Source organism: Dipodomys merriami, unplaced genomic scaffold, assembly GCF_024711535.1.
Source record: "Dipodomys merriami isolate MVZ:Mamm:240054 unplaced genomic scaffold, mDipMer1.0.p SCAF_7, whole genome shotgun sequence".
Classification (NCBI taxonomy): Eukaryota; Metazoa; Chordata; class Mammalia; order Rodentia; family Heteromyidae; genus Dipodomys; species Dipodomys merriami.
Window position 1 is genome coordinate 24,475,773 of NW_027206290.1, and position 18,811 is coordinate 24,494,583.

Consider the following 18,811-nt stretch of genomic DNA (forward strand, 5'->3'; position numbering starts at 1 on the left):
ACTCATTAGGCTGAGATCTGAGGATCACGGTTCATAGCCAGCTCAGGCAGAAAAGTCATTGAGACTCTTATCTCCAATTAACCACTAGAAAAATCAGAGGTGGCTCTGTGGCTCAAGAGGTAGAATGGTAGCCTTGAGCTGAAGAGCTGAAGGTCAGCCTCCAGGCAGAGTTCAAGACCCACAACCGACGACAACAACAACAAAAATAGACTTTGTAGATACCTGTTTCACTGTGTTAGCTACATTGATTTGGTGGTAATATTTAACACATTGCATAATTTACCTAACTCTAGCGATCTTTTGATGAAGTTTTTTTTGTTTGTTTGATGAAGTTTTTTGTTAGTGTTGTTGCTTTAATTTTTTGTGTGTGTGGTACTAGAGATCAAACCCAGAGCCTTTCATATGGTTTTTTGTGTTTTTTGTTTTGTTTTGTTTTGTTTTGTCGTTCGTGGGGGTTGAACTCTGAGCCTGAGCACTGTCCCTTCACTCTTCAGCTCAAGGCAAGTACTCTACCACTTGAGCCACAGCGCCACTTCCGGTTTTCGAGTGGTTTATTGGAGATAAGAGTCTCACGAACTTTCCTACCCGGACTGGCTTTGAACCGTGATCCTCAGATCTCAGCCTCCTGAGTAGCTAGGATTACAGGTGTGAGCCACCAGCGCCCGGCAAGCCTTTCATATGTTAGGCAAATGCTCTACTATTGAACTGTACCCTTATCCCTCAGTGATTATTTAAAATTGACATTGTGGCATTTGAAGTTAATTTTAGCTGCATTGATTCAATTTCTTTTCAATTATTCATAAAAACAAAAGCATAAACATAATTGTTGTCTATTCATTTGGAGGATTTTTAAGCAACCTTTTAACAATGCCAGTATTTACTATATTCTACCTAAAACATTTTTGCAAATGAACACACTTTTCAACCTCCTTATAAGATCTATAGTAGCTTCCTACTCATAGATGATCTTTGAAAATATGTGCTTGTCTGAAAATATCTACGCTTATACTTTGAGGACAGTATTACATTTATTTCTAGCTTGGTGATAAAAAAAAATCTAGTATTTTAATTTGGAATGATTTAGTAATAAATGTTAGTTAAGCTGCTTTAGCTGTAAAAAATGTTGGAGGGTCTTTGTTATTGTTGTTGTTTTTGGTGTGTCAGTCCTGGGGCTTGAACTTAGGGCCTAGGTGTTATTCCTGAACTTTGTGCTTAAGGCTAATGCAAACACTTAAACCACAGCTCCATTTCCAGCTTTTTGGTATTACTTGGAGATAAGAGTCTCTTGGGCTTTCCTGCCCAGGCTGGCTTTGAACCTCCATCCTCAGAACTCAGCCACTGAGTACCTAGTATTACAGGCATGAGCCACTGGCACCTGCCTGAAGTGTGTTTTTTAAATGTTTCCTTTCACAACAGAAAAAAAAAAACCTAAAAATATACTTGTAACATTGTTATAATATTATGAGAAAAAAAATGGAGGTTAAAATTAATGCCCCTCATTTGGTATTACAAAACCCTGTAGGATTGTATTTTTTTACCTGATAGAATCTCAAATATTTTTTATTTACCTTTGTGCAGATGTTACACCAAAAAGAAAAAAAAATCAGAACCAATCTGATTTCCTATTATAAGCCAGCATATTGTGATTCTCAGCTTGAAAGTTAGCACCAATGTGAAAACTGTGAAGTGTTAAGAGTTTAGTACTGGTTTTAGTTTGGCCATTCAGAGCATAGCTTTATAGTACCTACCTGTTAAACTTAGTCAACCACCGGGAAATTGACAGTCTTAAGAAAGGCATTAAAAAAATACACACAGTTTACATTTTTTATCGACACTAACATTTTTTTTCTTCTTCCCTTTTCCCCCTTGTGTCCCTATCTATGTCTTTACAAAATCTAACCTTTCCTTTTTTTTTTTTTACTGTACTGTAAACATTTTCATATTACCTATGCATTCTGGTCTGTTGGTGTTTTCTTACATGTGTACAAAATCTATTTGAAAATTATTTCTGAATTTCTGTTTTGTCTTACCACATAATCTGTGTCAAATCCACACCTAGCCATCCCTCCTTCCTCTCTGTCCACCTTGTCCTCCTTTTTCTTTTACATATGCAACTGTACTTTTTGCAGTACATGTTGGATGCCGCTAGGAAACTGCAACCTAATTTATATGTTGTGGCTGAACTGTTCACGGGAAGTGAAGAGCTGGACAATATCTTTGTGACTAGACTTGGCATTAGCTCCTTGATAAGAGGTAAGGTTGGTGAAGTCCATTTCCTGTCTAAAACTTCAGCTTTTCTTTAAGTAGATGAAAAGTTATATGATACCTTTAAAATTTTTAACACAGCTAAAAGTCTATTAAATTGTTTATATGTTTTCTTATATAACTCAATATATTTCTTTAACTTTAATCATTTTTAAAATTTTCTTTTAAATAGTTGTACAAAGGAGTTTCAGTTCAACATGTCAATTTATGCGGACCATGCATCTTGATCAGTGTGTCTATTATTCTCCTTCCCCAAGCTCAGCCAATTTTTGTCAGTAAAATTCTGCATTTTGTTGATACTAATTTCAAATAGAAAGATAAGTAGAACCGTGGCTTAAATGTTAGAGTGCAAGTGTTGAGTGAAAAAGCTAAGAAACAGTGTCCAGGCCCCAAGTTCAAGCCCTATTACCAAGAAAGAAAGAAGGAAGTGAAAGAAGGAGAATCAAGAAAAGAAAGGAAAGGAATAGAAAGGAAAGGAAGGGAAGGAAGGAAGGAAGGAAGGAAGGAAGGAAGGAGGAAGGAAGGAAAAAAAAAGAAAAGAATTTACTCAGATTGGAAGACCAGAGGGACAGGAGCCAGCATTACAAGTTCAAGGCCAGCACCAGCTACAGAAGATCCTTTCTCAAAAAATAAAAATCCAGTGGAGTAAATTGATAGTTCACAAACAGAACCGTATTTTTATAGAAAATATACAAATCTGTTTTTCATCTCCTAACTAGATTTTATGTTTTTCTCTCATTGATTTGGTACAAATCATGTAAAAGTGCGTAAGTGAAACTACTGTTACCATTTTTTCTTTTTCTCCCTCTCTTTTCTCTTGGTAGTACTGAGGTTTGAACTCAGGGCCTGTCACTTGATAGGCTGGCAAAATACCACTGAGCCATGCCTCCCTCCATCCCCTATTCTTTTTTCTACGAGAGCTATTTTTCCAGTTAGTTATTAGAAGACTTCTTAGGATTTGTAAATGTTTAGTTGCCTATTTGTGATAATGTTGATGAGGTTTGTATTTTAAAAATCAGTCGTGATAAGAAATGCAACCTCTCCTTGGACACAAGTAATACCGATTGTTAAAATTTTCTGTATTGCTTGACAGAGGCAATGAGCGCATACAACAGTCATGAAGAAGGCAGGCTGGTTTACCGATATGGAGGAGAGCCTGTAGGATCCTTTGTTCAGCCCTGTCTGAGGCCTTTGATGCCAGCTATCGCCCATGCCTTGTTTATGGATATTACCCATGATAACGAATGTCCTATTGTGGTAAGCACCAGTCCTTTTCACGGATTCATGACATTTAGTTATACTTAGTATCTATAATACCCACATACTCCAAAAAGTAGTAGCTTAGGCTTAAAAGTGATTGTACTATATGGTTTTTAGGATGTCTTGTGGTATGTTTTAAATAAATGTTTGTAATAGAGTATGTTTAAGCTGGGCATCAGTGGTTCACACTTGTGGTTCACACCTGTAATTCTGGATACTCAGGAGGCTTAGCTCTCTGAGGGTCACTGTCCAAAGCCACCCAGAGCAAGAAAGTACATGAGACCCATCCTTAATTAACCAACAAAAGAGCCACAAGTGGTGATGTCCCTCAAGTGGTAGAGTGCTAGCCCTGAGGAAAAATACTAAGACTTTGCCTTGGCCTTGAATTCAAACCCCACGCGTGCGTGCGCGCGCACACACACACACACACACAAAATGTATTTATGCAATTATCCTTTTCATTATGCTATATACTAGCACTTTGCATATGAAAGAAAGTAAAGTTTCACTTTCTTCTCGTTTTCTAGCATAGATCTGCCTATGATGCTCTCCCGAGTACCACTATTGTTTCTATGGCATGCTGCGCTAGTGGAAGCACTCGAGGCTATGATGAGCTAGTGCCTCACCAGGTTGGTTCACCGGCTGTTCCTTACCAGCCACATGACTACCAACTTTGATCACTCTCATCCAAAGCTCTCATTGTAACTGTAATGTATACATGGTCAAGTTGTACCTTTCTCTAGATTTCAGTGGTTTCTGAAGAAAGATTTTATACTTCTTGGAATCCTGGAGCCTCGCCATCCAATACAAGTGATGTCAATTTCCAGAGTGGAATTATTGCAGCCAGGTGTGCTGTCAATAAACTTCATCAAGAGCTTGGGGCCAAAGGTTTCATTCAGGCAAGAAACTTAAGTTTTCTGCATTTCTTTCTGAAGGACCACCAGCTTCCAGGTGGAGTGTTAACCTTCTTGCTCTTTCCATTTCTCAGGTGTATGTCGATCAGGTTGATGAAGACATAGTGGCAGTCACGAGACACTCGCCCAGTACCCACCAGTCAGTTGTGGCTGTATCCAGAACTGCGTTCAGGAATCCCAAAACTTCCTTTTATAGCAAGGAAGTGCCTCAAATGTGTATCCCTGGTAATGTAACCTGAGAACTGTTACCATTACATTCAACTGTATTCAAAGGTTTCATGCCATTGTCTTTATATGCCGTGTGTAGTGCAAGACAAAGATAAATGCTATTGAGAAAAGGAATTAGAATCTTGGCTTGTATTTTCCCTGTGTGTGCCAGTCCTGGGGCTTGAACTCAGGGCCTCACACTCTCACTTGGCTTTTTGACTCAGGGTTGCTGCTCTACCACTTGACTCACAGATCCACCTCCATATTTGTGGTAGTTAATTGGGGATAAGCTGGCATTGAACCATGATTCTCAGATCACAGCATCCTTAGTACCTAGGGTTACAGGTGGAGCCACAAGTGCCACACTTATGTAACATGTTTTTCTGTGTGAATCAAACTCTGGACAGAAATATCCTCAAATGTTAATTAAGCTTTTGAGTTGTGAAATATTCTTGTTTATATCTTACATATTCTGTTTTTTTCCTAATACATATAAAATGGACATTTGTCTCACATCCTGGACAATCTATTTGTATATTGTGTGTGTATATATGATGATGATGTGTATATGTTTACATATGTTTGTATATTTATACACATTACACATGTATGTATTCATATATATATAATTATATATTGTGAAAGCAAAATTTAAGTATATGTACACATATAAAATGGAAACTATCTTAATTTTTAAGCCTCTTCATAAAAATTCATCTTCACCTACCATTCTAGCCCCATATCATACCACTATTTTAGCCACATAAATATTTTTACTGGTCTTTAAATAGTCTTACTCTACCAGTACATGAATTGTTTATATTCTTTTTTTTTTTTTTTTTTTGGTTCAGGTGTGAGACTTGAACTCAGGACCTGGGTGCCGTTCTTTATCCTGTTTGTGCTCAAGGCTAGCACTCTACCACTTGAGCCACAGCACCACTTCACTTCTGGTTTTTGAGTGGTTCTTTGGAGATAAGAGTCTCACAGAGACTTTCCTGCCTGGCTTCAAACCATGATCCTCAGATCTCAGCCTCTTTAGTAGCTAGGATTACAGACATGGGTCACCAAGGCCCAGCTGTTTATATTCTTTAAGAACTGAAGTTCTGCCTCTTTTGAACAATCACTGTCTCCCCTAAACATATAACAGTTATAAAACAAGTCGCCAAGACTCTCTTTTTTATTGAGTGGCTTAGTTCTAGATATATTCTGTTTGGTGTTATAGATGGTGTTTTATAGCATAGCATGGTTCTGTGCAAGCATCAACCACTAGCCAGTTCATTGAGAGAATGAAGAGTCCCGTAAAAACAATCACATTCTGTTATGTATTGCTAGTTTCTAAATATGCATATAACTCCAATTTGGAAAAATGGTCAACCTGAAATGTTTTGGGTTTAAATAATCATCATTTTCCTTGATTATACCTAAATTTCTATTCAGTAATGTGTCTGGTTCATAGTTAGTGTTCATGTTAGTTTTCTGTAGTTGTTTGTATTTTTCGTGTTGGGGATTGAACCTAGGACCTCATGTGCTTGGCACACAGTCTGCCACTGACCTGTACTCCCAGCCCCCCACTTAGTTTCTTTATCTAGAACTCAGTCCCTGTACAATGTTAGTTCAACCTTTCTTTGGGTCACTGATTGTTCTCAAAACATTTCCCTTTGTCAGCTACTAAACTGATTTTTCACTGTCTCATGTGCTGTTACACTACTATTTAATTTTTAGTATTATGCTTAATACTGTTTCTATTTAATTTTTAGTGTATCTTAAGAATGATTTTTCACTAAGAATTTTATGCATTCCTAGGCAAAATTGAAGAGGTAGTTCTTGAAGCTAGAACTATTGAGAGAACCACAAATCCTTATAGGAAGGATGAGAAGTCAATCAATGGATTGCCAAATATCACAGTAGAAATTAAAGAACATATTCAGGTATTGGGATGCACTTATTTCTATTGTTTAACATTTTAAGGACATTAAAATTATTTGTTGAATGAGTTGTTTTATATAATTTTTCCAAGCTGAATGAAAGTAAAATTGTTAAACAAGCTGGAGTTGCTACAAAAGGACCCAATGAATATATTCAAGAAATAGAATTTGAAAATTTATCTCCAGGAAGTGTTATTATATTCAGGTATGTTCATTAGAGTACACACTATTGACCTTACTTATATTTAAAATAGTTTTTATAGCCTTTTCATTTTGAGTACGTTGCTCCTAAAAATTAACTTTTTTTTATTCACATTATTCAGAGTTAGCCTTGATCCACATGCCCAAGTTGCGGTTGGAATTCTTCGAAATCATCTGACACAGTTCAGTCCTCACTTTAAATCTGGGAGCCTGGCTGTTGACAACTCAGATCCTATACTAAAAATCCCTTTTGCTTCGTAAGTGTACCTTATTCTGTAGAGATTTATTGTGTTAGTGGCTGGCCTGACTTAACTGATTTTAAATAGCTTCCATAGCCTTGCTGCTTACTCAGTGGATGGTCCAAGGATCAGCAGTGTCAGCACCCGCTGCTGGGGACATTTGTTTACTATTGCTTTCTCATTTGTGCCCATGTGTGCTTTGTCATGTTATATTCATGTAGATACACACACACAAACACACACACACGTATGCACTTCATTTTTCTGAACTAGGTTTTCTCCTTTTGTTTTTGTGTATAAAACAGGTAAAACTTCAGTATTTACTCAGTTGTCTTTATGTTCTAATTCTTAGTATTGCCTCTAAATTAACCTTGGCTGAGCTAAACCAGATACTTTATCGATGTGAGTCAGAAGAACAAGAAGATGGTGGAGGCTGTTACGATATACCAAACTGGTCACCGCTTAAGTATGCAGGCCTCCAAGGTAAGCCGTTATAAAGTGGTTAAACAAGTTGTGTCTTTTTTATAGAAGTAAGAGTATGAGCTTAGAGCATAACACCTGGGTTTACACTATGACTTTGCCCCTTATTCATTGTCTTTTGGAACATAACACCTCTAAAGCCCAATTTCTGCTTCAACAAAATGTGCCTAATAGCTGGGTGAGTTGGTACACATCTCTGATCTCAGCACACAGGAGGCTAAGGTAGGAAGAGGCCACACTGATCTACATAGCAAGACGCTGTCTCAAAAAACAGTAATAATAAAATTGAATAATATTATATAACTAGAAGACTATATGAGGATTAAATGAGATCATTCACATAAAACACTAAAAACAGGATGTGGCACAAAGTACTCAGTAATAAGTATTAACCTAGAATTGTGGTTTCTATGTCTTTCCTTCAGGTCATTTATGCTTCTTAAATATATATTAATCTTGATTAATATTTCTTGACTCGGTTTATCCTGTAATCAAATACAGAACTTGCCCAGAAGAGCTCCAAATGGGAATGGGTTGTAAATATAACACATTTTTCTTTTTTATCTGACTGGAATTTTTTATTACATGTTTGATTCATACTCTAAAGAGAATGGATAGCAAGATATTATGTATTTAGTAAGATGGGCTAATTAACTAAGTATTTGCTATCAGTTTAATCCAGCTGGTTGTTACGATTTTCTTATTTTCCATAGAACCTGTATTCTTGGTTCTGTGTTTTCCCAGTGCCTCCTTTTCATAATAATTTCCTTATTCTCCCACTGGTACCTAGTTCACTTCTGTGCCACTATAACCTTATTTGCCCTGAGAATATGGTCCCTTATTTGAGGAATTAGTGTGTGTGTGTGTGTGTGTGTGTGTGTGTGTGTGTGTGTGTGTGTGTGTGTGTGTGTGTGTGTGTGTGTGTGTGTGTGTGTGTGTGTGTGTGTGTGTGTGTGTGTGTGTGTGTGTGTGTGTGTGTGTGTGAGAGAGAGAGAGAGAGAGAGAGAGAGAGAGTATGGGGGTGGTGCATGTGTTAAGAAATAGGTGTTACCACCAGACTCGTTGTGTTACACTGACTAGCTGAAGAACTGTGGAGTAGAGAGTTAGATTCTGCATGTCAGTGTTTCTTCTGGAAAGTGGAGATCGTGTAAATGCCTGCAGTGGGGTCTATGCATAGGTTTAGAGTTAATTCTTATAAGTTAGACTTAGTTCAAGGTAAGGACTTGGAAAGCCTTCGATATAAAATTCCACTGCACAGATTGTTCCTTGAGAAAGTAGAGTGTATGTTTGTTTCTTTCCGTACTTATGTTTTTAAGATACCAGAGTTTGCTAGGTGGGTCTTCTACTCCTTCAGTGACATGTCTCCTCCTCGCCCCAGTCCTTCTTACTTTACTTAATTTTCTGATAGTATCTCACACTTTTTTTTGCTCTGGTCAGCCTGGGCTGTGATCCTCCTACATAGCTAAGATGACAGGCGAGAACCATCACACCCAGCTTTTTATTGAGATGAATTTTCATGGACTTATTATCCAGGCTGGATTTGAACCAAAGTCTTCCAAGTCTCTGCCTCCTGGGTAACTGGAATTGCACATGACTTTCCATACCCAGCAGATTTATCTTTTTCATTATTGTTGTTGCTATTTTCTGTAGCTTTTATCCCTCTTAGAAAACCAAGCACATACAAAACAGGAGTGAACTTTTCTGAGACTTTTTATACTTAGAAAATTTTGGATTTTATTCCTAAAAATATTTTTGTTGTATAGGCCGGGCGCTGGTGGCTCACGCCTGTAATCCTAGCTACTCAGGAGGCTGAGATCTGAGGATCGCGGTTCAAAGCCAGCCCGGGCAGGAGAGACCGTGAGACTCCTATCTCCAATAAACCACCAGAAAACCGGAAGTGGCGCTGTAGCTCAAGTGGTAGAGCGCTTGCCTTGAGCTGAAGAGCTGAAGGACAGAGCCCAGGCCCAGAGTTCAAGCCCCACGACCGACAAAAAAAAAAAAAAAAAAATATTTTTGTTGTAATGCAAAATACTTTGTGCATGAGTTATAAAGAAGCATCTATGTTACAAGTTTTAATCAAATATTTTACTATGCTTTTGCTCTAAACTATTGAACTCCTACTACTTGATTTACTATATCACACTTTTGTAATACCTTTTTTAAATTGATTTTTGTCTTATAAAGTGACCATGCTTACCTTTTCTAAATACAATTACTCTCATCTTATTTGCTTCTTACTTTACAAGCAATCCCTCTTCCATCTAATAGTTGTTTTGTTATTGTTGTTGATTTTGTACTGGTACTGGGGCTTGAACTCGGGGCTTAGCACTTTCTCAGCTTTTTTTTTTTTTTGGTCAGTCATTGGGCTTGAACTTTGGTCTTGGGCGCTGTCCCTGCACTCTTCAGCTTAAGGTGAGCACTCTGCTGTTTGAGCCACGTGCCACTTCCGGTTTTCTAATGCTTTTATTGGAGATAAGAGTCTCACAGACTTTCCTGCCTGGGCTGGCTTTGAACCGCAGTCCTCAGATCTCAGCCTCCTGAGTAGCTAGGATGATAGGCATGAGCCACCAGCACCAGGCTTTCTTAGCTTTTTTGCTTAGGGCTGATATTATACTACTTGAGCAACTTCAGCTTTTTATTCCATAATTGAAGATGAGTCTGTGGATTTGTCTACCTCAATCCTCTGATCTCAGCCTCAATAGCTAGGATTATAGATGTGAGCCACCTATAAAGCATCCGGCTACCTTTAACAGCTTAACAGTTTCAGCAACACATTGGATATTTCTAACACAATTAATAGCATCCTAAAACAAAATCAAACCTGATCTCTCTCCTAAGCAACATTCCATTTCCTCCTTCCCCGCTTCTTGTAATACTCCATATTCTGTTAGATTTCCTCAGTAATCAGAAGTTATGCTGTGTAGACACTTTCTCAAATTCTCTTTTGCAGACCATCTCTTCTTTCTATAGTTACCATCCTATCCAGCTAACTAGCTTTCCAATCTCTTCTTACCCCCACACAAATCATTGCCCTTGGTCTCTGTCAGATGTTTCTGAAACACTGCCTCCGTCATGCTATTCCTTAGTCAGTGTGCTGCCAGCATTTCCTGAGCAATGTTCATCTTCCTTGAAAGTGCTAGGACATGCGTAGAACAGTGTTTTATACTATCTTGTTGCCTAGTCTGTTTATAAAGTTTATTTCCAAGGGAAGATGAAAAGGGGAAAAAGCTATATCTTAAATGTATTCATTTTTAACTTCTGAAAACTTGACAGTAAAATCCATCAAATTCTAACCAAATGAATTTAGTGCAAAGGACACAGTAAAGGCAGAATAATTTTTTGTGCCACTATCAGGGGATTAACTCAAGGCTTTGTCCTCTTGTTTGGCTGTTTTTTCCCTCAAGGATGGCGCTCTAACACTCGAGCTATACCTCCCTTTTAGCTTTTTGCTGGTTATTTGGAAATAAAGAGTCTCACAGATTTTCGGTCTGGGCTGGTTTTGAACTTTAGATTTCAGTCTCCAAAGGAGCTATGATTATAGGCATGAGCCACCAGTGCCTGGCTCAAATTTTATTTTTTGTCAGTCGTGGGGCTTGAACTCTGGGCCTGAGCGCTGTCCCTCAGCTCTTCAGCTCAAGGCGAGAGCTCTACCACTTGAGCCACAGCGCCACTTCCGGCTTTCTGGTAGTTAATTGGAGATAAGAGTTTCATGGTCTTTTCTGCCCGAGCTGGCTTTGAACCACGATCCTCAGATCTTAGTCTCCTGAGTAGCTAGGATTACAGGTGTGAGCCACCGGTGCCCGGCTTCAAAATATTTTTAAAGTTAGAAATCATTGTCTTGTTGAGTGAAATAAGTACAGTTCTTATATCATTTAAATGACAGAATCCACTGTGTAGTCATAGGAATTCTAATACTTCTGATTAAGAACTTAGCCTAATCATTAGATGCCTAATACTGCACTTTGATACTTTGATTAAATCCAAGTGTTTCCTGTTATGTTTCAAACATAACAGCTTCTTCTTTCCAAAGCTGGCTTTGTTCTTATATCACATTGGATTTCCAGTTCTATGATTTTCTTAAATCTGCCTGAATAGTACTGAGTCTACCATGTCTTAACATCAATACATACAGGCATCTCTGTTTTTCTTCTTGAAGTCAGGACAGGTGTATTTGAATAAGCGTACCAGAAGTTCTGACTCTGGGAAAGCTCTGGCTCCTGTGGCAGTAGTCGCCATCCGTTGTCTTGGTATCCTGTTCTATTCTGTACCACCTTTACCTGCCACCACCCTAAGCACCATTGTGGGCTTCCTTTATGTCTTCCCCTCTGTGTACCTCAAATCATTCAAGTCTAGGGAGCATTTCAGCTCTGCTAGTAATGTAGAAATGTCTGAATTTTCAGGATTAATGTCCGTATTGGCAGAAATAAGACCAAAGAATGACTTGGGGCATCCTTTCTGTGATAATTTGCGATCTGGAGATTGGATGATTGACTATGTCAGTGGCCGGCTTGTTTCTCGATCAGGAAATATTGCTGAGGTAAAGTAAAGCTCTATTATATCACTATTATATATAATATTTACATGTGTTCTTGAGCTGTTTTCTTCCCTTCATTATCTTTAAATTCTAATAAATGGAAATCTTGTTAATTGATATCTGGATAGCAAAGTTACATGTTTAGATTTACCTCTTCACATATACTTAGTTTATAAACACAGCAAATTAACCTTTTAAATTGTTTTTATAACAGGTTGGTAAATGGTTACAGGCTATGTTCTTCTACCTGAAGCAGATCCCACGATACCTCATCCCATGTTACTTTGATGCTATTTTAATTGGTGCATATACCACTCTTCTAGATACAGCATGGAAGCAGATGTCAAGGTATAGACAACAGAGCTCTGGTAATAGAAATGTTTTTTTTTTTTTTTTTTTTGTCAGTCATGGGGCTTGAACTCTGAGCCTGGGCGCTGTCCCTCAGCTCTTCAGCTCAAGGCGAGCGCTCTACCACTTGAGCTACAGTGCCACTTCCGGTTTTCTGGTGGTTTATTGGAGATAGGAGTCTCACGGTCTCTCCTGCCTGGGCTGGCTTTGAACCGAGATCCTCAGATCTCAGTCTCCTGAGTAGCTAGGATTACAGGCGTGAGCCACCAGCGCCCGGCTGGTAATAGAAATGTTTGTGTAGTAGCTATCTGCAGAGTCACTTGATACATGGGTGTAAAAAACTAAAACATAGCTAGGTGCCAGTGGCTTTAATGCTTCCTACAAAAGAGGCTGAAATCTGAGAACTGAGGTTCAAAGCCAGTTTAGCTGACAAATTTATGATATTTATTTATTTATTTATTTATTTAGGTTGGTCATGGGGCTTGAACTCTGGGCCTGGGCACAGTCCGTCAGCTCTTCAGCTCAAGGCTAGTGCTCTACCACTTTGAGCCACAGCACCACTTCCAGTTTGGCTAATTTGAGATAAGAGTCTCATGGACTTTCCTGCCCAGGCTGGCTTTGAACCATGATTCTCAGATCTTGGCCTTCTGAGTAGCTAGGAGTAGCTGGTGGTGTGAGCCACCAGTTCCCAGCAAATTTATGAGATTTTTATTTCCAATTAACAAGCAAAAAGTTGGAAGTAGAGACAAGGCTCAAGTGGTAGAGTACCAGCCATGAACAAATAAGCCTAAGGAGAGTAAAAAGTCTAGAGTACAACAATACCAGCACAAATTTAAAAAAAAAAAAAAGGAAGAAAAGATCAAAACTAAAGGAATTGTCATAGACTCAGAGCTGAAGAAGTTTTTAAATAGTAAGTTTATTAGTACCTTTTAGTCTGTAGTCTATAGTATATCAAAGCAAATTCAGATACTAAAAATCTTTTCTATAAACCCACTAAAATGGTATTTTATATTATTTGGTTTTATCTATTCAGTATAGTTGAATGTTGATATTTTTAGAATATATAGTTTTTCATCACCTAAAAGAAAAAATACTCTGCTATTATTATAAATTAAATTTGCTTTTAGTGGTAAGATTCTGTAAAATAATATGACAAACTGAAGTGTACCCACGGGAGCTACCAAATTAACTTGGACATCATTTCAGGGGGAAAAAAGACCTACCATTTGTTTCACAGTAGACCATGAACTTCAATAGCTAACTAAAATAAAGGGTGGCCAGGTGCCAGTGGCTCACACCTATAATCCTAGCTAGTCATGTGGCTGAAATCTGAAAATCACAGTTTGACGCCAGCCTGAGCATATGAGACTGTTATCTCCAATTAACCAGCAAAAAAAAAGAAAAAAAAAACAGAAGTAGAGCTGTGACTCAAGTAGTATAGTATCAGTCTTGAGCAAAAAAAGCTGAGACAGTTTCCCAAGTTCAAGCCCCAATACTGACAATAAATAAATAAATAAAAAGTGATATGAAAGCAGGTTTGAAATCTAACTAAATTCAACATTTTAAATCATAGTATCAGTTACCCACATTTGTATAGGAAAATCACATGATGGGAAGAAAACCCAGTGAAATAAGACTGCTAAAATATTTGGTATTTCTGCATCTGTTTAAACTGTTCACTATTTGTTGCAGCTTTGTTCAGAACGGCTCAACCTTTGTGAAGCACCTTTCCCTGGGGTCTGTGCAAATGTGTGGAGTGGGGAGATTCCCCTCCCTGCCCCTCCTCTCACCCTCCCTTGTGGATGTGCCATACAGGCTGAACCAGATCACCAGAGAGAAGGAGCAGTGCTGTGCTTCCTTGGCCGCAGGTAAGGCGTCTTAGAGAGGGCAAAACATGCAAGTCCATAGTGTTCAAGAAGGAAAACCCATGAGAAATGATTGGGTCTTTTAAATTCATCATCTTATCGGCGATTTTTGTTTTATTTCTTAGTAAGGTTTCATAGGAGCTCACGTGTAAAAATATTAACCATACTTACTATTTATTTATAACTATACACCAAGCATTTATGTGTTGTTGGATTGTGGCTGGGTAAACCGTTCTTCTACAAGTGTCTGTTTTCCAATTGTATTTATTCTTCAGTGTTTAAAAAGAAACCCAACTTTGCAATTACCAAGAGTCACAAATTCAAATAAGCAAAGTCCACTGAAGGACAGGCTTTTCTTTTTAATAATTTCCATCAAACTTCTAGAAAGTACTTAGTATTTCAGGCCATTGAACTTTAGAACTCTCCAAACTAAACTGAAATACATAAAACCATAGGAGAGAAGTAATTCTACCATCTGTGTGTCTATTGCATTACATATTGGCTCTGTTAGTGAAATTTCTTTAACTGTACATCTGCTCAGATCAGATGAAATGCTTATGATACCCAACAACTGAAATAGAAATTGCCATTTTATTTAGGACAATTGTAAAAAATTATTAAATATGTCAGGCAAGAAACATATCAGTAAGTACAAGTAGAATCAGTAAGTAGAAACAAATTCTAATACTTGCTTCCAGCAACCTGATGGGGTCTTTTGCCTGATCCATACTGGCAAAAAATAGAGCTATACTCAAACTCACAAATAGGTTCTTGAGGGAGCTTATCTTAAGACACTGAAAATGGCTTTCTGTGGTAATATTACTACAAAACAATTTTAATTGTAAACTTTTACAATAATTGACAACTTCAACTATGTGTGACTGATAAGTTTTAAACTCTTAAAGGTCAAAAAGGTTGGGCTGGGAAGGTGGCTCAGTGGTAGAGCGCTTGCTTTGCATGCATGAGGCCCTGGGTTCGATTCCTCAGCACCACATAAGCAAAAAGAAAAAAGCCGGAAGTGGCGCTGTGGCTCAAGTTGTAGAGTGCTAGCCTTGACCAGAAGAGCTGAGGGACAGCATCCAGGTCCAGAGTTCAGACCCCACGACCGGACCCAAAAATAAAAGGTGATATAAACATTTTCTTGTAGCTGGGCACTGGTGGCTCATACCTGTAATCCTAGCTACTCAGGAGCTGAGATCTGAGGATTGCGGTTCAGAGGGCAGGAAAGTCCATGAAACTCTTATCTCCAATAAACCACCAGAAAACCGGAAGTGGCACTGTAGCCCAAGTGGTAGAGCACTAGCCTTGAGCTAAAGAGCTGAGGGACAGCGCTCAGGCCCAGAGACTGGACCCCCAAAAAAACCAAACAAACAAAAAAAAAAACACGAACAAACAAAAAACATTTTCTTGTATCAGTGCCAGAGATTTTTATAGCTTTTTTTCTTTGTAAGAGGTTGGGGACATGATCTTTCTAGGTTACCCAGAATGGCCTCAAGCTTATGATCCTTTTGCCTTTGCCTCTTGAGTGCTGATATTATAGACATGCACCACCATGTTCACTTACCTTTTTACCTTTCTTGTTCGTGTATGACCATCCTGGAGTTTGAACTCAGGGCTTAGGCTCTGTCCCTGAGTTTTTTTTGTTCAAGGCTAGTGTTCTTCCACTTAAATCACAGCTCGTTTTTGTGTAACTAATTTGTCAATAAGACTTCCCTGCTGGGGTAGCTTGGAACCACCGTCTTCAGATCTCAGCCTCCTGAGTAATTAGTATTACAGACGTGAGTGGACAGAAGCTTTTCCTTTTTTTCGTTTTTTGTTCCAGTCTTGGGGCTTGAACTCAGGGCCTGGGCACTGTCCCTGAGCCTCTTTTGCTCAAGGCTAGCACGCTACCTCTTCAGCCACAGCACCACTTCCATCTTTCTCTGAGTAGTTTCTTGGAGATAATAATCTCATGGACTTTTCTGCCTAGGCTGGCTTTGAACTATGATCCTCAGATCTCAGCCTCCTGAGTAGCTAGGATTGCAGGTATGAGCCACCAGTACCCAGGTAGTTTTTACTTCTTAACAAAAAAACTGTGGATATTTCAGACATGCCAGTTCAGACTCATTCTTGAGTCTGTATACATGTCACATACAAGATGTTAAAGCACTGGAAAATCTCTATGACACAAGTGCTGTGGGTAACCATTGTCACTGTCATAATCATCTTCAGCCATCTATATAATATGTCACCCATATATAAATAATACCCAGCATGTTTGAGGAAATTGTGTACCAATCATTTTGAGTACATTGTAGAAAAAATGTCTAATGCTGCCTCTAATTCTTTTCCTTCATTCTTTATTTTTTCTTTTGTTCTTTTTTCTTCAGTACTGGAGTTTGAACTTGGCCTCATGCTTGCTAGGCCGGCACTCTACTACTTTAGCAATGCTTCCAGTACTATGTTTTTCTGGTTACCTTGCAAATGAAAATCTAACAAACTTTTCTACCTGGGCTGGTTTCAAACCACAATACATCAAATCTCAGCCACCTGTTCAGCTAGGATTACAGTCACCAGTACCTGGCTAATTCTGATCTTTCTAAATAGAAGAAATGAATGTCTAATCCCCAAGAAAGTAAAAATCAAAAACAAAAAAAAAAACAAAAACAAAACAACCAGAAACTTCATTGTGAAGTACTTGTAAGAATTGCCAGATTTTTCTTCTTAGTCAGGTTCTTTCATGTTTCAATTTATCCCCTAGCCTAGTCTTTTATTTCATTTACTCAACAAATATTTATAGGAATATATGCCACCTATAATTTTCAGTAATAATTTCAGTTCTAATTTTCAGTGTGGTGAAAAAGCAAATAAGTTTTCTGCCATCCTAGGACTAACTTTCTACTGGGGAGATAGGAGATATGGTCCTTGAATAAATAAGAAACAAAGAAATTTCAGATATAATTTTGACATACACTGCAATCATCAATGAAAACAGGATGAAGAATCTCACTGACGCTGCATATAGGCACAGAGGTAGACATGTCATAATGAGATTTCCCCCCTCCCATATAACTAGTGTATGCTAAAACTTTCCATGAAGCCAGGTACCAGTGGCTCATGCCTGTATCCCTAGCTACTCAGGAGACTGAGCTAAGAGGATCATGGTTCAAAGCTAGTCTGGGCAGGAAAGTCCGTGAGACTCTTACCTCCAATTAAGCACTAAAAAATCCAGAAGTGGAAGTATTGCTCAAGTGGTAAAGCACTAAATCTTGGGGAGAGGGGGGAAGTGCAAGGAAAGCACCCAAGCCCTGAATTAAAGCCCCAGGACCCGCACACACACAAAAAAGCTTTTCCATGAAACTATAATACTTTAAACAATCATTCACAAGATCTGCATATATCTATATCTATTTACATAGATATAGATATAGATATTTTGTATGAAGTATATAGCACTATAAGTTTTGTAGTAAATTTTGGATGAAGAATAATGGATCTGTAAACACATTTTGCTAAGTGTGTCCTCCAGGTAATGGTTCCATCTAATGTGTATCATTTCCTTAACATCAAGGGAGAATCTTGTAGAGTATATAATTTATAGTACAGTGTTAGATTATATGTTAATATTTATTTATTTATTTATTTATTTATTTATTTATTTTGTCAGGCCCAGTAACTCTGGGTCTGGGTGCTGCCCCTCAGCTCTTCAGCTCAAGGCTAGCACTCTACCACTTGAACCACAGCACCACTTCTAGTTTTTTGGTAGTTTATTGGTAGTTTATTGGAGATAAGAGTCTCATGAACATTCCTGCCCTGGTTGGCTTTGAACCGTGATTCTCAGATCTCAGCCTCCAGAGTAGCTAGGATTACATGTGTAAGCCACCAGCGCCTGGCATATGTTAAAATTTGAGCTCTGATTTTTTTTAAGCTTTTAATTTATTAAAAGAAAATTGTTCCCTATTTGAGAACACATTCAAATGGATTCAGTTGGGAATCCCTGTGTTTGTGGTTCCTGGGGCTGGAGGTTTAGTCCAGTGCTAATGCTTGTTTTGCTTTGGTTCTTAACCTTCAAGAATCTCACGAGACTGCACAACCTCACTCCACAAAAGTTGACATAAATGTAGAAATATACTCCATAGGTAATTTTAGAGCATTGGCAGACCTCTTGTCACTTACCCAGGTTAGTGTTGTGAGGTACTGTAGTTCATAGTTTGGCTGTATTATTATGATTGATATATTATTGCTTTGTCATCTTTTCTGTTAGGCTTACCTCATTTTTCTTCTGGTCTTTTCCGCTGCTGGGGCAGGGATACATTCATTGCACTTAGAGGTCTACTGCTTGTTACTGGACGCCATTTAGAGGCCAGGTAAGACTTTCTGTAAAGGTTGCAATGCAGATTTATAAATCAGGGCTTTCTGCATGTTTGTCCAATGTCCCTTTTTATCCATTTGTTCCCAGCATTTCAGTGGTATGTTCTGCATACATTTAAATTTTTTCCTCTCTCATCTGTTTATTGAATAGGATTGACTCTTCCATTGAGTCTCTTTACTCAATGGAAGAAAAAGTTACTAAGTTCTAATCTTCCATATTGCA

General features: G+C 38.3%; 1 protein-coding gene across 4 annotated transcripts in view; it reads left to right on the forward strand.

Moving 5' to 3' along the window:
• Agl (amylo-alpha-1,6-glucosidase and 4-alpha-glucanotransferase) overlaps window positions 1–18,811 on the forward strand; it is a 69,998-nt gene that overhangs the window by 30,659 nt on the left and 20,528 nt on the right. For all 4 annotated transcript variants that reach the window (XM_070007802.1, XM_070007805.1, XM_070007803.1 and 1 more), the window contains exons 13-25: window positions 2,130–2,253; window positions 3,359–3,522; window positions 4,053–4,154; window positions 4,269–4,424; window positions 4,514–4,664; window positions 6,450–6,574; window positions 6,664–6,776; window positions 6,895–7,029; window positions 7,364–7,494; window positions 11,892–12,028; window positions 12,240–12,373; window positions 14,066–14,241; window positions 18,482–18,584. In XM_070007802.1, the coding sequence (XP_069863903.1) occupies window positions 2,130–2,253; window positions 3,359–3,522; window positions 4,053–4,154; window positions 4,269–4,424; window positions 4,514–4,664; window positions 6,450–6,574; window positions 6,664–6,776; window positions 6,895–7,029; window positions 7,364–7,494; window positions 11,892–12,028; window positions 12,240–12,373; window positions 14,066–14,241; window positions 18,482–18,584 (1,751 nt within the window). The remainder of the gene's footprint in view (window positions 1–2,129; window positions 2,254–3,358; window positions 3,523–4,052; window positions 4,155–4,268; window positions 4,425–4,513; window positions 4,665–6,449; window positions 6,575–6,663; window positions 6,777–6,894; window positions 7,030–7,363; window positions 7,495–11,891; window positions 12,029–12,239; window positions 12,374–14,065; window positions 14,242–18,481; window positions 18,585–18,811) is intronic.